Below are 19,246 nucleotides of genomic sequence, written 5' to 3'. Positions count from 1 at the left end.
ATAATAAGAGGAAACAAGATTAAATACGTTGATAAACAATCACTTTCTAATTGATTATTATTATTATTTTTATTTTATTATTGCCTTCATACCCTTCAGTATATAAATGCCACGTTTCTCCATTAATCCACAACACCAAAATAATACTCCATTCAACTCTATCAACTTACTTGTCTCTTCCACAATTTCGATAACCAATTTTTAATAAATCTCATCTTTTAATATTATTACAAAAATTTTAAAAAAAAAAAAAAAAAAACAATAAATATGATGAAAATATATTATGGTAGTGCAATATTAATATCATTTGTAGTTTTAATTTTGATATGGGCATGGAAATTGCTAAATTGGGGATGGTTGAAGCCCAAGAAGCTTGAGAAACAACTTAGAGAACAAGGGCTTAATGGTAATTCATATAGGCCTTTATATGGTGATTTGAAGGATACTTTCAAAATGCGTGATGAAGCAAGAGAAAAACCAATTCCTTTTACTAATGATTATATTACTCGTGTTCTTCCTTTTCTTCATCAACATGTTGGTAAATACGGTTAGTGTTTTTTTATCTTTAAGTTGATTTATAGGTGGTCACCAGTGACGGAGTCAGAATTTTAAGTCACCAGAGGTGAGAGGATACTGTATTATAAGGGGCCTTAAAAAAATTCGAAAATTTTAACTAAAAATTTCGAGATTTTCAAACGTCACCGGAGGCGACCGCCCCTGCTAGGCTGGTAGCCCCCTCGCTCCACCACTAAATGCCGCCGAGTTATATATACTGAATTTCGATATCAGCCTCTAATATGCCATGCAGTAGGATTCATAAAAGCGTGGCATACTATAATGCCATGCCTTTATTTAGGGTCCATGAATTTAGCGGACATGTTGTATGTTTTTTTGGTGTAGAGCTGTTGAACATCCGATTTAGTCCGAATTCAACCCGAGTAGGACCTCTAGGAGTCTAGGGTAGTAAAGCTCTTTCTCATGGCCCAGGTTTTAACACTGCTGCATTAGAGTGCTCGAACACGAGACTTCTGATTAAGCCCCTTTCATACTACCATGATTTATAATTATCAGCTGGTAGGGTCATTTCATTTTCAATTTCATAATTGTCCTTTATTTAGCTTCTCCGTATTAGCGGACATTGTTTTGCCGGGGACGGTCACAACCTTGTGACCTCTCAAAGCCCTTTCCAACTTGCCCTTCCACTTACTCCTTATGAGTGGTCATAAGCTTATGACGGAATAGTGCCGTCACAAATAAGAACTATTGGGTTGTAGAGTTTTTAGTGAAGAATTAGCTACTACTATTAAATTGACGTAAGCTATGATGTCATGTATTATGTCATAAATTATCTGGTAAACAACGTACCATGGCCTTATAATAGTTGTACAAGCAATATATTATCATCGTCAAATAAGGTGTAAAATATATGGTATTATAAAGTTGTTTTACACTAGCGGTCTTATAGAATAATTAGTGATCAAATAAATCCGTATTCATATGTTTAATTTAGAGATTTAGCGTTCATTACTTCATTAGATGTATAATTATTATGATGTTGATGCCCACATGCATTATTTATTGATTTAATGTTATGATTAGGAGTATGTATGAAGAATTGTAATTGGAAGCATCTCAACATCTACTCATTAGTGTTTGTTGACCTTGTTTGTATGCTTTAATCATTGATGTTGTGGTAGTAACAAAAGGGTTATAGCTATGTTATTCGCGTACCTGTGTTCGACACTCAATATTCAGATATTAGAGAACTCTTAAGCTTAAAACCATCCACATTTTTTAAGAAAATAGTTGAATGGTGGTCCTTTACTAGATCTTTAGGTAGTATGTAAAACGGTGGAGCTAGGGAGGGGCTAGCAGGGACAGTTTCCTATGTTGGAGAACGGATATTTCAAAGGTTTTAGTAATAAGAAACCTTAACTTTATTCGAGTTTCTGTTATACCATTACATGTTCGTTAATCATACGGAGTATTAATTAGAGAATACGGAGTATTATGCAAAGGTCGGCCAAGTGAACATTGTATTACATGGTTGCAGGTCAAAATTGCTTTACATGGTTGGGCCCGGTTCCGGTTATAAACATTACTCAACCAGAGCTAATAAGGGAGGTCTTTACTAGGATAAGCGAATTTCAGAAGGCGAGAACAAATCCGCTTATTCGATTACTTGTTCCTGGCCTTGTAAGCCTTGAGGGCGAGAAATGGGCGATGCATAGGAAGCTTATTAACCCTGCATTCCATATGGAGAAGTTAAAGGTATACCTTATTCCCCTGGTTTTGTATAGCTGTTTTTTCGGCAATTTTTGATTCTAAAATGCTTCGACAATTTTTGTTGCAGCTTATGCTACCAGCTTTCCGTGCTAGTGTTACAGAATTGACCGATAAATGGGAAAATTCAATGTCTGAAACCGGTTCTAGTGAGTTAGATGTGTGGCCGGATATCACGAACCTAACTGCGGATGTTATTTCTCGAGCTGCATTTGGTAGTAGCTTTGAGGAGGGAAGACGGATATTTGAACTTCTCAAGGAACAAACTCAGATGACTATACGCCTCTTTCAATCTGTTTATATACCCGGATGGAAGTAAGTTAAAATGAATCATCTCATTCTATTCTTCTCGTCGTATTGTGGTTTGTAAATTACGCTAAAATTGATGTTCGATCATATGGTTTTAGATACGTGCCAACAAAGAATAACAGGCAAATGAAAAAGATCGATGAGGACATCCAAGGTTTACTAAAAGGAATAATCGACAAGAGGAAGAAGGCGATGGATGCCGGGGAAGCGGCTAAAAATGACTTGTTGGGGATATTAATGGAGTCGAATATCAAGGAGACTCAATTAAGCCAAAGCCATGGGAATAACAAGCGTCTTTTAATGAGTTTCAGGGATATGATCGATGAGTGTAAGTTATTCTACTTTGCGGGTCAGGAGACCACTTCCGTGTTGCTAGTGTGGACGATGATTTTGTTGAGCAAGCATCAAGATTGGCAAATGAAAGCTCGAGAAGAAATTTTGTCTGTATTTGGACAAAACCTACCGGATGTTGATGGCGTAAACCATCTGAAATCGGTGAGTTATGGTTCAAAATTCCCCCTTTTCGATATTCCCCCTTTTTGATATCCCTATTATGATGGCGTAAACCATCTGAAATCGGTGATTTTGTTGAGCAAGCATCAAGCTTGTCTCATTGAAGACGGACACTATGCGTCACAAGCTGTAGATGGATAGTGCCCCTCTCACAATATCACAAGTGGGAGGGTAAGTGGGGTGCTCCATTTAATTCCCACCTGATTTGCCACTTGCATATTGTGAGAGAGGCATTATCCGTCTTCAGCTTCTGACGATAGTAAACGTCTTCAATGAGAATTTGTGTTACCCTATACCCATGCTGTCGTCAGACACTTTTGCGCCTCATTTTAGCATAACGATCGAGTTTGACTTACTAATTACTGAAATGTTTTGTTGTTTGACATAGGTGACGATGATACTATACGAAGTGTTGAGATTATATCCTCCAGTGCTCTCAGTTTCTCGAAGAATATATGATCAAGATACAATACTCAGTAATAACCTGTGTGTGCCAGAAGGTGCTATGGTGAGCCTGTCGATATACCAAGTACATCACGATCCCAAACTTTGGGGTGACGATGTGAATGAATTCAAACCAGATAGATTTTCGGAAGGTATTTTGAAAGCGACCAAGGGAAACCTATCATTCTTCCCCTTTATAGGAGGGCCAAGAATATGCATTGGCCAAAATTTTGCACTGGTTGAAGCTAAGATAGCTCTGGCTATGCTTTTGCAGCGGTTCTCTTTCGAGCTTTCACCATCTTACACCCATGCTCCTACCACTTCTTTGATTCTCCAACCCCAGTATGGAGCTCATCTCATTGTTCGCCGTCTTTGAAGACTGTGTAACTCAGCTTATTCTACGTCGTGTTTAAGGATATGCAGTACCGCGATTAGTATTACATAGTTCAGACTTGTTCGGAGTACTAGAAATTACAGGGTACGGAGTATTATATAGTTCGGAGTACTAGTCGGACTAATACATGTATAGAAAAATTATCGATTTTGAGATATGTCGAATGTGTTGCTAAAATGTGTGTGTGTTAGTATTACAGAGTAACTTATATGTACAAGCTTGTTTGAACATTTTACATTTGTTTACCTGTATTATTATAGAATGTATTAGTCATCTCTTTATCTATCCATTTGTACTCGTTAGTTGTTTACCTTTGATTCCAATACTTTTTACAAACAATTAACAAAACGTAGATAAATGATCGAGACGAAGGGAGTAATTGAAAGCATCTCAAGTCTCAACATCTATAATGTGACCTCTTCATTCATTTGAGTTTTCCCAATATATGTAATGTTTGTTGACTTTGTCTGCATAAGACTTCCTAAAAAAATACTTTGTTATTGCTATTTTTCTATTTTTAGTTTTAAACTTGTGTAAAATTACATAGTTATATTGTTATATATAATAATTTTATAAAACAATTTATAACATGTTATATTTAGAATTTTGGTTTATAAACTAAACGACAATTAAGAACTTAGAAATCTCGTTTTCTAATCTTTTTTTCTTTTAAAAGTTTCACGGTTTATTGTAAATCTCGCCTTCTAATCTTCTTTTTGCTTTCCCAAGTTATAAATTTGTAGATCTATAGTTATGTAAAAAAAAAAAAAAAATACTCCTGTTTTCGACTTATATAAGTAAAAAAGCGTTTTTCTAATTTTTTCAACAACTATCCAACTGCAAGTGTAATAGTGCTAATCAAATGATCCAAGCCTAAAAGTACGGCCCGGCCCAACTCGTTTTTAAAAAGGGCTTGGGCTTTTTATTTAGGCCATTTCGGGCTGAGTTTGGGCCAAGGGCGTGGCCCAAGTTTTGGCCCGGCCCGCTTTAATTAATAAATGGATAATTTTTTCTCATAAAGTTTGTGAAAATAGCGTTAAAGTTAAAAATAACTCTTTAAAAACTAATGTGTATTTATTGAAATTTTAAAACGATGTTTGCATAACATGAATCATATTTACTAGTACTTGATTAATGATTTTAGTGTGGCGATGATTCTCTTTTATTATGTTTTTCTAGTACTCCGTATAATTATATACATTTCAATATTTCATCATATTTTACACGATTTTAAAACCTAAAAAAACATTAATTGAATGCATTAGGCTACTTATGTCTTTCCGTATGTCGTCGATTTTATGGTTGAAAAGCCCATTTAGGTTCAAAAGCTCGATTTAGCCGTAAGGGACGGGTTTGGACTCTCTAAATAGGACCATTCATTTCGCCCGGTTTGGCTCAGCCCACACATATGGGCCGTTTTTCTCATCCATGCCCGGCCAAAGTCTGTATGGGCTCAGCCCATAATCACCTCTAAAGTGTATTTGGAAGTGAACATTTTTCTGATTTTTTTTTTTAAAATTTTCAAATGATTGTAAGTTGTAAGTTCGTCTTCTATTCACTATATTCTTCCCCTTTTCTTTTTGTACAAGAAATAAGAAAATGAATTTGGATCACACAAAACACACTACCCCACATGCAATTTAATTTGGACTACACAAATCAGCCCAAAAAAGGAAATAGGGAAGAAAACCCGCATAATCCGAATAAGGAAATATGGAAGAATATAATGAATAGGAGGGAGTATATTTTACCAGACAAAAGAAAATATAATATATATATATATATATATATATATATATATATATATATATAGTAGTTGGAAAATGCGGTCAAAATTAGAGGAAGTTTCGTTTTGGAGACCAGATTAAATTATTGCCTTCATGTTCATCACTAATAATGCCCCGTTTCTCCGTCCCTTCACAACAATATAATAATCTAATAATCAAAATAATATACGTACCACTCTCTCAACTTAGTTACTTGCCTCTCCCACAATTTGCATACCCATTTTTCATTTTCTTCCCAATTAGTTCATCACAAAAATTACAAAAAAAAACCCAATAAATATGATCAAAGAATATTATACTAGTGCAATAATAATATCATGCATTGCTTTAATTTTGACATGTGCATGGAAATTACTAAATTGGGCATGGTTGAAACCCAAAAAGCTTGAGAAAAAACTTAGACAACAAGGGCTTAATGGTAATTCATATAAGCTTTTTTATGGTGATTTGAAGGAGACTTTCAAAATGCGTGATGAAGCTCGACAAAAACCAATTCCTTTTACTAATGATTATATTACTCGTGTTCTACCTTTTCTTCATCAACAAGTTGCAAAATATGGTTAGTCTTTTCTTTTTATCTTTATTTTGGTTAATATTTAACAAGCGCTCGACTGAGTCTCGATGTCAACCTCTTATATGTCATGCACTTATAAATAGATCTGGCTTTAAGCAATTAAGGTTCGTATTATATCATGTCTTATAGCAAGGGCAAACGTCTCAGTGTAGTCAATATGTTACTGTTGAGACTTGAGAATAACCTTTTACTACAAAGCTTTGCTTTGTATATTTGAACAGAACCATTTGGATTGAATCTAGTTCTAAAGACCCATTTGACTTTGACCATCCCTATGTTTTGGCCTTTCTATGAGATCCCAAGTATGATTTTTTTCAATCATGCATCTTAAGCTCCTCTTCCATTGCATCTCTCCATTCTTGATGTTCATAGGTTTCATGATAGTTGTTAGGTTCATAAACCGCAACATAACATGAATTTTCGTAGATTGCGACATTATTGTCGTACAAATCAGTTACAAGTCTTTTACCTATTGCTGGAAGAACTTGCTTGAACTCTGTATAACTTCTTGGAAGTCAAAGACGAAGTTTGTGGTGTTTTAGGAGAAGTTGGTGGGGACACATATTGAAAAACATCCTTGTTGGAGGACATGTTTATAACACAAAGAGCCGAATATTCTAAGGTGTTTACTGTAGGCTTGTGATTTTCCATGCTTTAAAAGGTGTTTTATCTCTCAATGTCTTTGTTGGACATCTATTAAGAAGATCTCCGGCTGTATTTACAACCTCACCATATTTTATGCATTTTCTTCTCAAAAAGCATGCACCGCGCCTTCTCCATAACAATTTTATTTTTCCTTTCAGACACACCATTTTATTGTGGCGTATAAACGACACTAAGCTGATATGCTATACCTTCATCTTCACAAAATTTATCGAACTCGTTTGATTTATACTCCGTGCCTCTATTAGATCTGATTCTTTTCATGCTACAACTTGTATGCTTTCCAATTGAAATTGTTGTAATTACTTCTATTACTAAAAGGGTTATTGCTATGATCTTATTGTCACATTACTGTTGTTATTGCGTACCAGTGTTCGACACTCAGGTATACGGAGTATATTAATTACCATGGCACTAGGAAGCTCTTCAAGCTAAAACATAATGTTTGAATTTCATCAAGTACTGGCACTCTATATATTAATTTGCGTACCATGCACATTTTTCATATTAAAGTTGAATGGTGGTCATAATCATATTAGAGAATATATAAATTATGGATCTTGTTTATGTTAAGATAATATTCTGCAACGGTAGGCAAAGTGAACATTGTGTTACATGGTTGTAGGTCAAAATTGCTTTACATGGTCGGGCCCTGTTCCGGTTATAAACATTACTCAACCGGAGCTAATAAGGGAGGTTTTCTCTAGGATGAATGAGTTTCCGAAGGTGAAAAAGAACCCGCTTGCTCGATTACTTGTCCCTGGCCTTGTAAGACTTGAGGGCGAGAAATGGGCAATGCATAGGAAGCTTATTAACCCTGCATTCCATATGGAAAAGTTAAAGGTATACACTATACATGATACATCTACTTTTGTATAGCTGTTTTTTCGGCCGCAGTTTTTAATTCTAAAACGCTTCAACAATGTTCGGTTCAGCTTATGCTTCCAGCTTTCCATACTAGTGTCACAGAGTTGATTGGCAAATGGGAAAATTCGATGTCTGAAACCAGTTCTATTGAGTTAGATGTGTGGCCGGATATTACGAACCTAACTGCTGATGTTATTTCTCGAGCTGCATTTGGTAGTAGCTTTGAGGAGGGAAGGCGGATATTTGAACTTCTCAAAGAACAAACTCAGATGACTGTACGCCTCTTTCAATCTATTTATATACCCGGATGGAAGTAAGTCAAAATTAATCATCGCATTATGTATTTATGTGGTTTGTAAATTACGCTAAAATCGATGTTCATGTGGTTTTATTAGATATGTGCCCACAAAGAATAACAGGCAAATGAAAAAGATCAATGAGGAAATCCAAGGTTTACTAATAGGAATAATCAACAAGAGGAAGAAAGCGATGGATGGCGGAGAAGCTGCTAAGAATGACTTGTTGGGGATATTAATGGAGTCAAATTTCAAGGAGACTCAAAGCCATGGGAACAAGCACCTTGCAATGAGTTTCAGGGATATGATTGATGAGTGTAAGTTATTCTACTTTGCTGGTCAGGAGACTACTTCCGTGTTGCTAGTGTGGACGATGATTTTGTTGAGTAAGCACCAAGATTGGCAAATGAAAGCTCGAGAAGAAATTTTGTCGGCATTTGGAAAGAACCTACTACCGGATGTTGATGGTGTAAACCATCTGAAATCGGTGAGTTATGGTTCAAAATTCCTCCCTTTTGATTAATCAGTAAGGTTGCCAGGATTCGAACTCGTGACCTATGGTCACGTTGACTCTGATACCATGATAGATGAACCATCAGGCCCAACTATTATATTTATTCCTTATTATTGATATCCCTATGCCAGTGCTGTCGTCATACTAATTACTGAAATGTTCTGTTGATTGACATAGGTGACGATGATACTATACGAAGTGTTGAGATTATATCCTCCAGTGCTCTCAATTTCTCGAAGAATAAATGACCAAGATACAATGCTCGGTAACCTCTGTGTGCCAGAAAGTGGTATGGTGAGCCTGTCGATATACCAAGTTCATCACGATCCTAAACTTTGGGGTGACGATGTGAATGAATTCAAACCAGATAGATTTTCGGAAGGAATTTTGAATGCGACCAAGGAAAACCTATCATTCTTCCCCTTTAATGGAGGGCCAAGAATATGCATTGGCCAAAATTTTGCCCTGGTTGAAGCTAAGATAGTTCTGGCTATGCTTTTACAGCGGTTTTCTTTCGAGCTTTCACCGTCTTACACCCATGCTCCTACCACTTCTTTGATTCTCTATCCCCAATATGGGGCTCATCTCATTGTTCACCGTCTTTGAAGATTGTGCAACTCAGCTTATTCTTAAATATAGAAATGGAATCATGTCAGGACGGTCTTTTTCTAGAATTGAGGACCCCTTAAAAATAACACACTTTATTCAATAAAATATCACAAGTTGTTCGATGAAATAACATACAATTCATTTTTAAAATAAACAGTTTTATTAAAGTGACGCTAAACATGCTCAAATTCTCATCATATTGAGCAATTATGATTAGCTCATTTCAAAACGGGTCAATGTAGATTAGGTTCAAAGTTTGACTGAAATTACCTTAATTTAATTCATACTTCGACGGCCACTATCAGTCTATAGCTATAGACGGATAGTAGCCCTTTCACAAAATTAAAGTGGGAGAGCAAGTTGGGTTATCCATTTTCTACCAACTTGCACTACCTACTTTTATTTGTAAGAGGAACACTATCCGTCTATAGTTATAGATGGATAGTGTTCATCTATAATGAGAATTTGTGCTTCTAATCTCATTTCAATTTTGCAATTTGGTCTTTCAAATATCACGATAGATCATTCGAGTAGAGTTAGGTTTGTTTTTCGTGGTCTACCCTGTTCTAGTACCATAATAAATAAACAGTAAGTCTCCTTTTGATAGGTATATCTGTTATAAGCTTGTAACGTTTCAAATATATTAAAAAAAAAAAATCAGAATACCTAAAAAATTATAAATGACTTATTTTTATCTATTCAAGTGGGTTATATTTGACCATTACAAGCTTGTGACGAATATTGGAATTTTTGATAAACAAATTACTTCCATATATATTGGTCGACTATATATATGACACGTTGGTCCATGCAAAATAATCTAATCTATAAGGAACTACTACTCCCTCCACTTCTTCTTTCTAAATTTTTGGTCTTTTTTTCCAAATTTCTTCCCAATTAAATCACAAAAAAAATCTAAAAACCCAAATGAATATGATGAAACAATATTATGTTATTTCAATAATAATATCATGTATTGCATTAATTTTGATAATAGCATGGAAATTACTAAATTGGGCATGGTTGAAACCTAAGAAGCTTGAGAAAAAACTTAGAGAACAAGGGCTTAATGGTAATTCATATAGGCCTTTATATGGAGATTTAAAGGATACCTTTAAAATGCGTGATGAAGCTCGTAAAAAACCAATACCTTTTACTAATGATTTTATTACTCGTGTTCTTCCTTTCCTTCATCAACATGTTGATAAATATGGTTAGTATTTCTTTAATCTTTTTTTTTTGGTTTAATTCGCAATTAATTAATTAATTGTCTTTTTATTATAGAGTACTACGGAGTATGTATTAACTGTTAAGTAAGATATCCCCGTCTATAATGAGGATTTGTGTAAGTATAGTAGTTTATAGATGTTAGTTAGGCTAGCTGGTAAAGTCACGAGTCACAAAGGATGATAGTTATGATCTGAGTAACTGAGAGTTCAATAGCCGTCAGCATAATATTCGCCCCTCCATAAAAATAGGGTAGGATTATGTTTGGCAATGTATTTCAGTTAGCTTAATTGATCAAAATAATAGTGTTTGATAAATAACATTTCGGCTTATATAAAAAAGTTAGTCCAAGTCAATTTTTAAAACAAAATAGGTTATTATATTTTGGTTCACTTTCATCTGGAGTTTTTATGTTAGTTATCTTTTCATCTAATTTACTAAAAATATAATTTATTATATTTTGTACTAGAAGACAATATTAAAGGGGACAAAACAGTTGTTATTATTGTGGTATGATTGTATGTACGGAACTACAACCATTGTTATTTTATTATTATGGTTTATAAATCGCCAAATCGGTCTTTAGGGATAATTATTGCTAACCACTCCGTATAATATTGAGATTTTATTCAACTGTTTATGTTTAGGTTTTGAATTTAATTATTCAGCTGATCTGATGTATAAGTCTGATGTTGACGCCTACATGCATTAACTATTGATTTAAGGAAAATGAGATGGCGTCCCCAAGTGAGAATTTGTGATTCTTTTATCACAAAATTTCATTGAAGACGGCACGTATCCGTCACTTTGAAGTGACGGATACCATTTCCTCTCACAAATGACCCAAATAGAGAAGAGAGGGAAGCACATGGGGGTGTCCCCACCTTGTCCCCCTATCCGTTTTGTGAGTAACATTACCCGTCACTTGCTCCGACCCGTCTTCAGCAAGACTAATTGTTCTTTTATTTGTTTTTGGTGTGTCAGCCTAGTAGTCCACATATGGACACAACCCATTCTCCCTTTTACTTTATGATTTGAACTTTGGAGGGGTGTCAGAGGGTCAGCCCACTGTACCAGCCCATGAGCTGTCGGTTGGCACGCGGCGGGGCCTAGGCAAGGTTATTTGTATGTTCATAAGGCCTTCGCACGGCCCGAGGCCCCGAGCGTGATATGCCCAGGAGATGTCAGTGGGTCGTGTCATCGAAATAAGACCTTGGCACGGCCAGAGGCCCAGGAAGTGCCGTGTTGCATCGTGTTGGCTGTGCGAAATCCCGTGACATGCCATAATGAGTCATGGTTCGTGTTAGGGCGTGCCAGCCCACGTGCTCACTTCCATCTCTAAGCACACCCTTATTATCAACTCTCACTTAACAATTAAGATCACATTGTGCATAACCGATAATTTAGTAGTAGTAGATTGGGAGCCGATAATTTTGTAGTAGTACCATAGTCGAATGTCATTCTAAGAGACCAAATAAATAAACATTGTTTTGTACATGTTATAGGTCAAAATTGTTTTACATGGATGGGACCTGTTCCGGTTATCAACATCACTCAACCGGAGCTAATAAGGGAGGTATTCACTAGGATGAATGAATTCCGAAAGCCTAGCACAAACCCACTTATTCGATTACTTGCTCCTGGACTTGTTAGCCTTGAGGGTGAGAAATGGGCCATGCATAGGAAGCTTATTAACCCTGCATTTCATATGGAGAAGTTAAAGGTAGCTACTCATCGGATTAAGTTATGGTACTCCCTAGTTTTTTTTTGTTTTTTTTTTTGCGGCTTTTGATTCTGAAATGCTTCCGCAATGCAGCTTATGCTTCCAGCATTCCGTGGTAGTGTCACAGAGTTGATCGACAAATGGGATAATTTGATGTCGGAAACTGGTTCTGTTGAGTTAGATGTGTGGCCGGATATTATGGACTTAACTGCAGATGTTATCTCACGAGCTGCGTTTGGTAGTAGCTTTGAGGAAGGAAGAAGGATATTTGAACTTCTCAAGGAACAAGCTCAGATCACTATGCGCCTAGTTCAATCCGTTTATATACCTGGATGGAGGTAAGTTATACGAATCACGGCATATATATTTGATAGATGAACCATCTCAACCAAAACCTTAAAGTTATGGTTGAGGCCCAACTATTATAAATATTCCTATTACGGCTCCCTCACTCAAATGCTCATTGGGCTTGAAGAGTGGTTGGTTGTGCACCGGCTCCCTCGTACTGTGTGCTGGGGTTCCACTTTGAGTTTTTGAGGGGTTTTGAGGTGACCTACGGTCACACTGTCTCTGATATCATGATAGATGAACCATCTCAACCAAAACCTTAAGGGTTATGGTTGAGGCCCAACTATTATAAATATTCCTATTAATATTGTGTAGATTGGTTTGTGAATTACGCTTAACTAGGTTTGGTGCCCGCTACGTTCGGGCTACCTTTATTTACCATTTAAATTTTATTTTCTATGAAATATGATTCGCTAAATTTGGTTAACATATACATTTACAATTTATATCTTGAAATTACGATGAAATGTAAAATTATGAGACACGTTCACCACTCCCTCTCCCGTTGTTAATAGTATACCTCCCCTGTTAATACTATTACGTTTAGTACTTATTCGGTTAAAGTTGTTTCTTTAACTACTCCTGCTATTTTTACGGTTAACCCGGTAGTTTTGTCAAACTCGTATATTTAAATAAATTAATTTCATCATCCACTTTTTTCATTTGCCCCCTCCCCTGAATCCCCCTCCGTCATGTATTGTAATAATGCCCTTGCTGCTCATTTGACACCGAAAAAAATATTGTTCTAGATATGTGCCAACAAAGACGAACAGGCAAATGAAAAAAGTGGATGATGAAATTCAAAGTTTACTTAAAGGAATAATTGACAAAAGGAAGAAGGCGATGGATGCCGGGGAAGCGGCTAAGGATGACTTGTTGCCTTGTTGGGGATACTATTGGAGTCCAATTTAAAGGAGACCCAAAGGCATGGGACGGGTAACAAGCGTCTTGCAATGAGTTTCAGGGATATGATTGATGAGTGTAAGTTGTTCTACTTTGCCGGTCAGGAGACCACGTCTGTGTTAATAGTGTGGACGATGATTTTGCTTAGCAAGCACCAAGATTGGCAAACGAAAGCCCGAGAGGAAATTTTGTCTGTATTTGGACATAACCTACCGGATGTTGATGGCGTAAACCATCTAAAGTCGGTGAGAAAATTGGTTTTCGTTCTTGTTTATGTACCTTGTTTATTTTGGTGTTGGCCAGAAGTATTTTCTACCGATAATAGGAGAAAATATTGCTAATTTATTGTAAATGTTGTTGTGTTTGCATAGGTGATGACTATGATACTATACGAAGTGTTACGATTATATCCTCCCGCGCTTACAGTTTCTCGAAGAGTATATGACCATGATACAATGCTAGGTCACCTATGTGTGCCTAAAGGTGCTTCGATTGGTCTATCGATTTACCAAGTGCATAAGGATCCGAAACTTTGGGGTGACGACGTGATGGAATTCAAACCAGATAGGTTTTCGGAAGGTATTTTAAAGGCAACCAAGGGGAATCTATCATTTTTCCCTTTTAGTGGAGGGCCAAGGATATGCATTGGCCAAAATTTTGCCCTGATTGAAGCTAAGATTGCTGTAGCTATGCTTTTACAGCGGTTTTCCTTCGAGCTTTCACCATCTTACACCCATGCTCCTACCACTTCCATACTTCTTCGACCCCATTAGCTCCTACCACATCGTATTTAATTAAATTAGTCCATTTTATTTATTGAAGTCCGAGTCCGATTCATTAAAATGGTAAAGCCCGACAAAATGGGTCAAATCCACCTGAATGTGTTCCGGACACTAAAATGGACCAAAATGACTACCAAGTCCAAGCCCACCAAAGCTTGGGTTTTAAGAGGCTCTTCTCTATAAATATGAGATTCCTCTTCATTTTACAGGATTGGAAAACATAGAGGAGAAAAGGAGAAGACTAGAAAATTCATTCTCTCTGCAAATCAAATCCTTCTAAGTTCCATCAAGAAAGAAGATCAAAGCATCGTCTCCAAGGATCGACATCGAAGCACTTCAAATCTCGTGCCATCGTCGTTTTCACCAAGGAGTCAAATCATCAAAGGTCAGCAAGTCCAACGACCCTCCATCAACTCATCTGCGGAGATCAAGTCAAGCGACCCTCCTCCACCAAATCGTTCTTCTCCTCAAATCCCGACGTCAAGCACTCGAAATCGTGCAGTCAAAGGTAGGTAAGAAACGAGTATAAAACTCGTTAAAAAATTTCTTCGAACAAGAACGTTAAGTTTTTCGGACTTGTCGAATATGTGTTAATTTGCAGGAACACTAATCGAACCTAACAAATATCAATAAAACGGAAAATTATCCGTCAATTTCAAGATCTGGGGAACGTTAATTTTTTCGGACCCCAAATAAATCAAGTACCACCTTGAACAACGTTGAAGAATGTTAATCAGATTTCAAAGAAAAAAGATTGTTATCATTTTCTTATCAATTTTAACGAGTGGTAAATTTTCTTATTAACCCCTCGTCAAAATCAATCATCAAGAACAAGCCCATGGTCGAAAAAACTAAAACAAAGACCTGGGCATGAAAAATACAAAAAAGAAAAACTGGGCCAGAAAAAATGCAGTTGGACGAAAGACTTAAAAAAAATCCAATCTGCCTGAACAGGGACCTCACATGTGAGGGGGAGTGTCAAGATACAGCTCACCCATGATAAAGGCACATGTGAGTATCCCACATTGGAAAAAGAAAAGTTCGGCGGAAGTCCAAAAGACAATCACCTCTACATGAAACCGTATACTAGGAGGGTTGATAACTTGATGATGCCTCTCGGATACAAGCCGCCAAAGTTTCAGCAATTCGACGGAAAAGGCAACCCGAAACAGCATGTTGCCCACTTTGTCGAAACATGTAACAAATTTGGCACGCCCGGTGGGACCATCTCTACCGCTCATCTCTTTCTCCACATCAAAATCGTCAAACTCATCTCAATGGCTTCAGTGAAGAATTCCGCCGAAAAGAGGATAGGCGCGCCATCTGATTCTTATGTTCAAAGATCCACAACCCTTGGTGACAACTTCGGCGATCTACTCACCGATGCGAACACAAGAAGTGTTGAAGTGCCCTCGACGACGCAAACCGACATCGTTGCTTCCGTGATAGTGATTGGAGCATTATCATTCGATGAAGAACTAGCGAAAATGAAGATTATCGTCGAACGGCTCCAAAAAGAAAGTCAGGAGAAAGATGCTCAAATTGTCGCTCTCAAAAGAAAGTTGCAGAAGCGACCGGTCAATGAAAACTCCGACTTCTCGAAGGTCAGCGGTGAGAGTGAAAAATCGAAGCATGATGACCACTCCGTGCATGATGATGGTGATGGCAATCCAAAAATTAACTCTCTTTCTACCCAACAAATCCAAGAGGTGATCGAACGACCTGTCAAATGAGATGTAAAACGAATATTGTAACACCACCATACTCCATGTGCCTTACCAGGACCACTCAGGTATGAAGATATTACCATCTCGGTTACCCGAGGCAATGATAATCAAATAAACAATAAAGAAACAGCGTTTAAATAGAAATACTTAGTGAAGGGTTACAATTCTCAAAACCAAACCAAAAGTATAATACATGTTCTCAAACTGACTGTTTACTGTTCTAAACAAAATGTAAAGAAACTACTAAGCTACAGCGGAAGACTTCTATCATCATATCGTGGCAATCCCAGCTCTCCCAGTACTCATCTCATACCTGCTCAATATCTGCTCACCATCCCCGAATGGATCACCGCAGGTTTACAAAACAACAACCGGGGTCAGTACTAATCACACAACTCAATATATCAACAATAAGATAAACAGACAGCTTAACTGTCACATACACACAACCACACCAATTCCAACAATCTCAATCACTGACTGTCCACTGGACCAGCCCTACCAGTGGGGGACCGCAGCCGTACCCACCAAATCCCCGCTCCTCATAATGAGCGATAACCCTGTCCATTAATGTGCACATCCCTTCGGTGGCAGGTTCCACAGAAGGCGAAACTAGGGCGTGAAGCCACTCCCGCAAGTGACCCCACTCAGCCGAGGACACGCCTCGAGGACCATAGACAACAATCACAATCACAATCACTATCACAACCGTCACAATACAATTACTACATCAAACAATAAATCTCAACACAACAACAATCATCCCATTATGGGACTAATACTGAGTAGGAAATCCTACCTGGAAAGCACACTATCAGACGGTCTCTACTGCTGTATCAAAAAGCTTCCTCTACGAAACCTCCTCCTATCATACAACATACAAATGCTACTGAATCACATACTACTCAAAAACCCCCAAATCCCTATATTAGGGTTTAACCAAATCAAAGGAAAGACAACAAAAAGGGTACATAGATCTTACCCTCAACGCAAGGATCTCAACGGTATAACCAACGATGAGAACTGACCTTCCAAACTCCGGGATTTGCTAATGATGCGATTAGGATTAAGAACGTACTTGCTTTCTCTCTTTATCAGTAATTTAGGTTTTGCAAAAGTTTTTAGAATAGTGACGACGAAGTTTATATATCTTAATCGCATAATTAACAAAACCCGAGAAAAACTCCCCGTAAACCGGCTACTCGATCGAGTACCCAAGGCTACTCGATCGAGTACCCCCTTACTCGACAGAGTAAGGCCTACTCGATAGAGTACCCGAATACTCATAAATACGGAGTATTACAGTCTTCCCTCCTTAAAAAGAACTTCGTCCCCGAAGTTCAAACCACTACTAAACAAAGGTACTCCCCCAACGTTTCCGACTCACTACCAAAACAAAACTCAACATAAAACATGTTACTAACCCAACTCATCCCGACAAACATACCGACACAACATACAAAAAGGGTATAAAACGGTTAAAAACTCTTTGCGATCATCTCCTACCCCCCTAAAAGAAACAAGGTTACGTCCTCGTAACCATACATACCCGATCAAAAAGATAAGGGTAACGCTCTTTCATAGCTTCCTCTGGCTCCCATGTAGCTTCCTCAGTCTCGTGGTTAGACCAAAGGATCTTAAGTAAAACTATCTCACCACTCCTAGTCTTCCTAACCTTTCGGTCAAGAATCTGCTTAGGCACCTCAAGATATGATAAGGACTCATCTAGCTCTAAGCTCTCTGCCTCTAACACATGTGACGGGTCACTCACATACTTTCGCAGCTACGATACATGAAACACATTATGCACTCTCTCTAGTGCAGTTGGTAAAGCCAGACAATATGCAACTTCCCCAACTCGCTCTAAGATCTCATAAGGTCCGATAAACTTCTGACTTAGCTTGCCTTTCTTCCCAAATCTCATAACCCCACGCATAGGAGACACTTTCAAAAGAACCTTGTCCCCAACCTGAAACTCTATATCCCGGCGATGTAGATCTGCATAACTCTTTTGCCTATCCTGAGCTGCTCTCATCCGTCCCCTGATCATCTTAATCTGTTCCATCATCTCATGCACCATCTTTGGTCCTAAAACCACTGTCCCAGCACTATCGTCCCAACAAATCGGACTCCTACATCTCCTCCCATACAAAGCCTCAAACGGTGCCATACCGATACTAGTGTGATAGCTGTTATTGTTAGAAAATTCTATCAAGTCTAACTTCTGTTCCCAGCTACCACCAAAATCCATCACACAAGCTCGCAACATATCCTCAAGAGTCTTAATTGTTCTCTCAGTCTGTCCGTCTGTCGCAGGATGAAATGATGTACTCATCTTCAAAGTTGTTCCCAACGATTCCTGCAACTCTTTCCAAAACCTTGATATAAATCCCGCATCTCTGTCAGACACTATGTCCTTAGGGACTCCATGTAACTTAAGCACGTTCTTTCGATAGGCCATAGCCAATTGTGCTTTAGTCCATGTATCTTTCATTGGAACAAAGTGAGCTGACTTGGTCAGTCGATCCACTATTACCCAAATCATGTTGTTACCTTGTTGACTCTTTGGCAAACCCACGATAAAATCCATGGAAATGGATTCCCACTTCCACTCGGTACCTCTAAAGACCGAATCTTACCCCCGTGGTCGTCATTGTTCTCCTTTAACTCTCGGCATGTCAAACAACGGGACACAAACTCAAATTGTCTCTTTCTTCATCTCAGGCCACCAAAACGTATTCTTTAAATCCTTGTACAACTTATCTCTACCTGGATGAACTGAATATGGTGTGCAATGCGCCTCTGTCATGATAGTCTTTTTCAACTCCTCGTCATTAGGAACACACCACCTACCATCAAACCTCAAACTACCATCTGTGTGAATGGAAAATCGGGACACTGTCCCTTTTTCAACTCCAGCTCTCCACTCAACTATCTTAGGATCCAACGCCTGCTTCCCTCGAATGTCATCATAAAACTCAAGCTGCACTGTCATATCTCCCATGGCATCTCCTTTCTGCATCATATGTATCCCAAACCTCGCTACCTCATCTCTCAGCCTCATCAAGGATAGAGCGTACACGAGAAATGTACACTCTTCCTACTCAAAGCATCAAGAAACTACATTGGCCTTCCCTTCATGGTAGATGATTTCCATGTCATAATCGCCAATCAGCTCCATCCACCTCCTCTGTCTCATGTTCAACTCCTTTTGAGTGAAGATGTACTTGAGACTCTTGTGATCAGAAAATACCTTAAAGATTGCTCCATAAAGGTAATGTCT

General features: G+C 37.9%; 2 protein-coding genes and 1 pseudogene across 2 annotated transcripts; all 3 read left to right on the top strand.

The window, feature by feature from the left end:
* The first annotated feature begins 131 nt into the window (after positions 1-131).
* LOC141647065 (cytochrome P450 72A397-like) lies at positions 132-4,253 on the top strand. The gene is made up of 5 exons (XM_074455097.1): positions 132-547; positions 2,054-2,271; positions 2,354-2,598; positions 2,691-3,087; positions 3,494-4,253. Exons 1-5 carry the CDS (start codon positions 268-270, stop codon positions 3,923-3,925), a joined length of 1,572 nt encoding a protein of 523 aa, XP_074311198.1. The 5' UTR covers positions 132-267; the 3' UTR covers positions 3,926-4,253.
* A 1,626-nt stretch (positions 4,254-5,879) lies between these two features.
* Positions 5,880-9,302, top strand: LOC141645882 (cytochrome P450 72A397-like). The gene is made up of 5 exons (XM_074454050.1): positions 5,880-6,289; positions 7,593-7,810; positions 7,903-8,147; positions 8,230-8,617; positions 8,822-9,302. Exons 1-5 carry the CDS (start codon positions 6,010-6,012, stop codon positions 9,248-9,250), a joined length of 1,560 nt encoding a protein of 519 aa, XP_074310151.1. The 5' UTR covers positions 5,880-6,009; the 3' UTR covers positions 9,251-9,302.
* Positions 9,303-10,080: 778 nt separating this feature from the next.
* Positions 10,081-14,285, top strand: LOC141647068 (cytochrome P450 72A397-like; annotated as a pseudogene).
* Positions 14,286-19,246: the final 4,961 nt, after the last annotated feature.

This window comes from Silene latifolia, chromosome 3 (assembly GCF_048544455.1).
Source record: "Silene latifolia isolate original U9 population chromosome 3, ASM4854445v1, whole genome shotgun sequence".
In the NCBI taxonomy this organism is placed as follows: domain Eukaryota; kingdom Viridiplantae; phylum Streptophyta; class Magnoliopsida; order Caryophyllales; family Caryophyllaceae; genus Silene; species Silene latifolia.
This window is presented reverse-complemented; position numbering and strand designations above follow the sequence as displayed.

Excerpts from the sequence above, each read along its gene's own strand:
- LOC141645882 (XM_074454050.1), top strand. The coding sequence starts at position 6,010 with ATGATCAAAGAATATTATACTAGTGCAATAATAATATCATGCATTGCT. Across the intron at positions 6,290-7,592 it reads TCAACAAGTTGCAAAATATG|GTCAAAATTGCTTTACATGG; the intron begins GTTAGTCTTTTC and ends ACATGGTTGTAG. Across the intron at positions 8,618-8,821 it reads GTGTAAACCATCTGAAATCG|GTGACGATGATACTATACGA; the intron begins GTGAGTTATGGT and ends TGATTGACATAG.
- LOC141647065 (XM_074455097.1), top strand. The coding sequence starts at position 268 with ATGATGAAAATATATTATGGTAGTGCAATATTAATATCATTTGTAGTT. Across the intron at positions 548-2,053 it reads TCAACATGTTGGTAAATACG|GTCAAAATTGCTTTACATGG; the intron begins GTTAGTGTTTTT and ends ACATGGTTGCAG. Across the intron at positions 2,272-2,353 it reads TCCATATGGAGAAGTTAAAG|CTTATGCTACCAGCTTTCCG; the intron begins GTATACCTTATT and ends TTTTTGTTGCAG.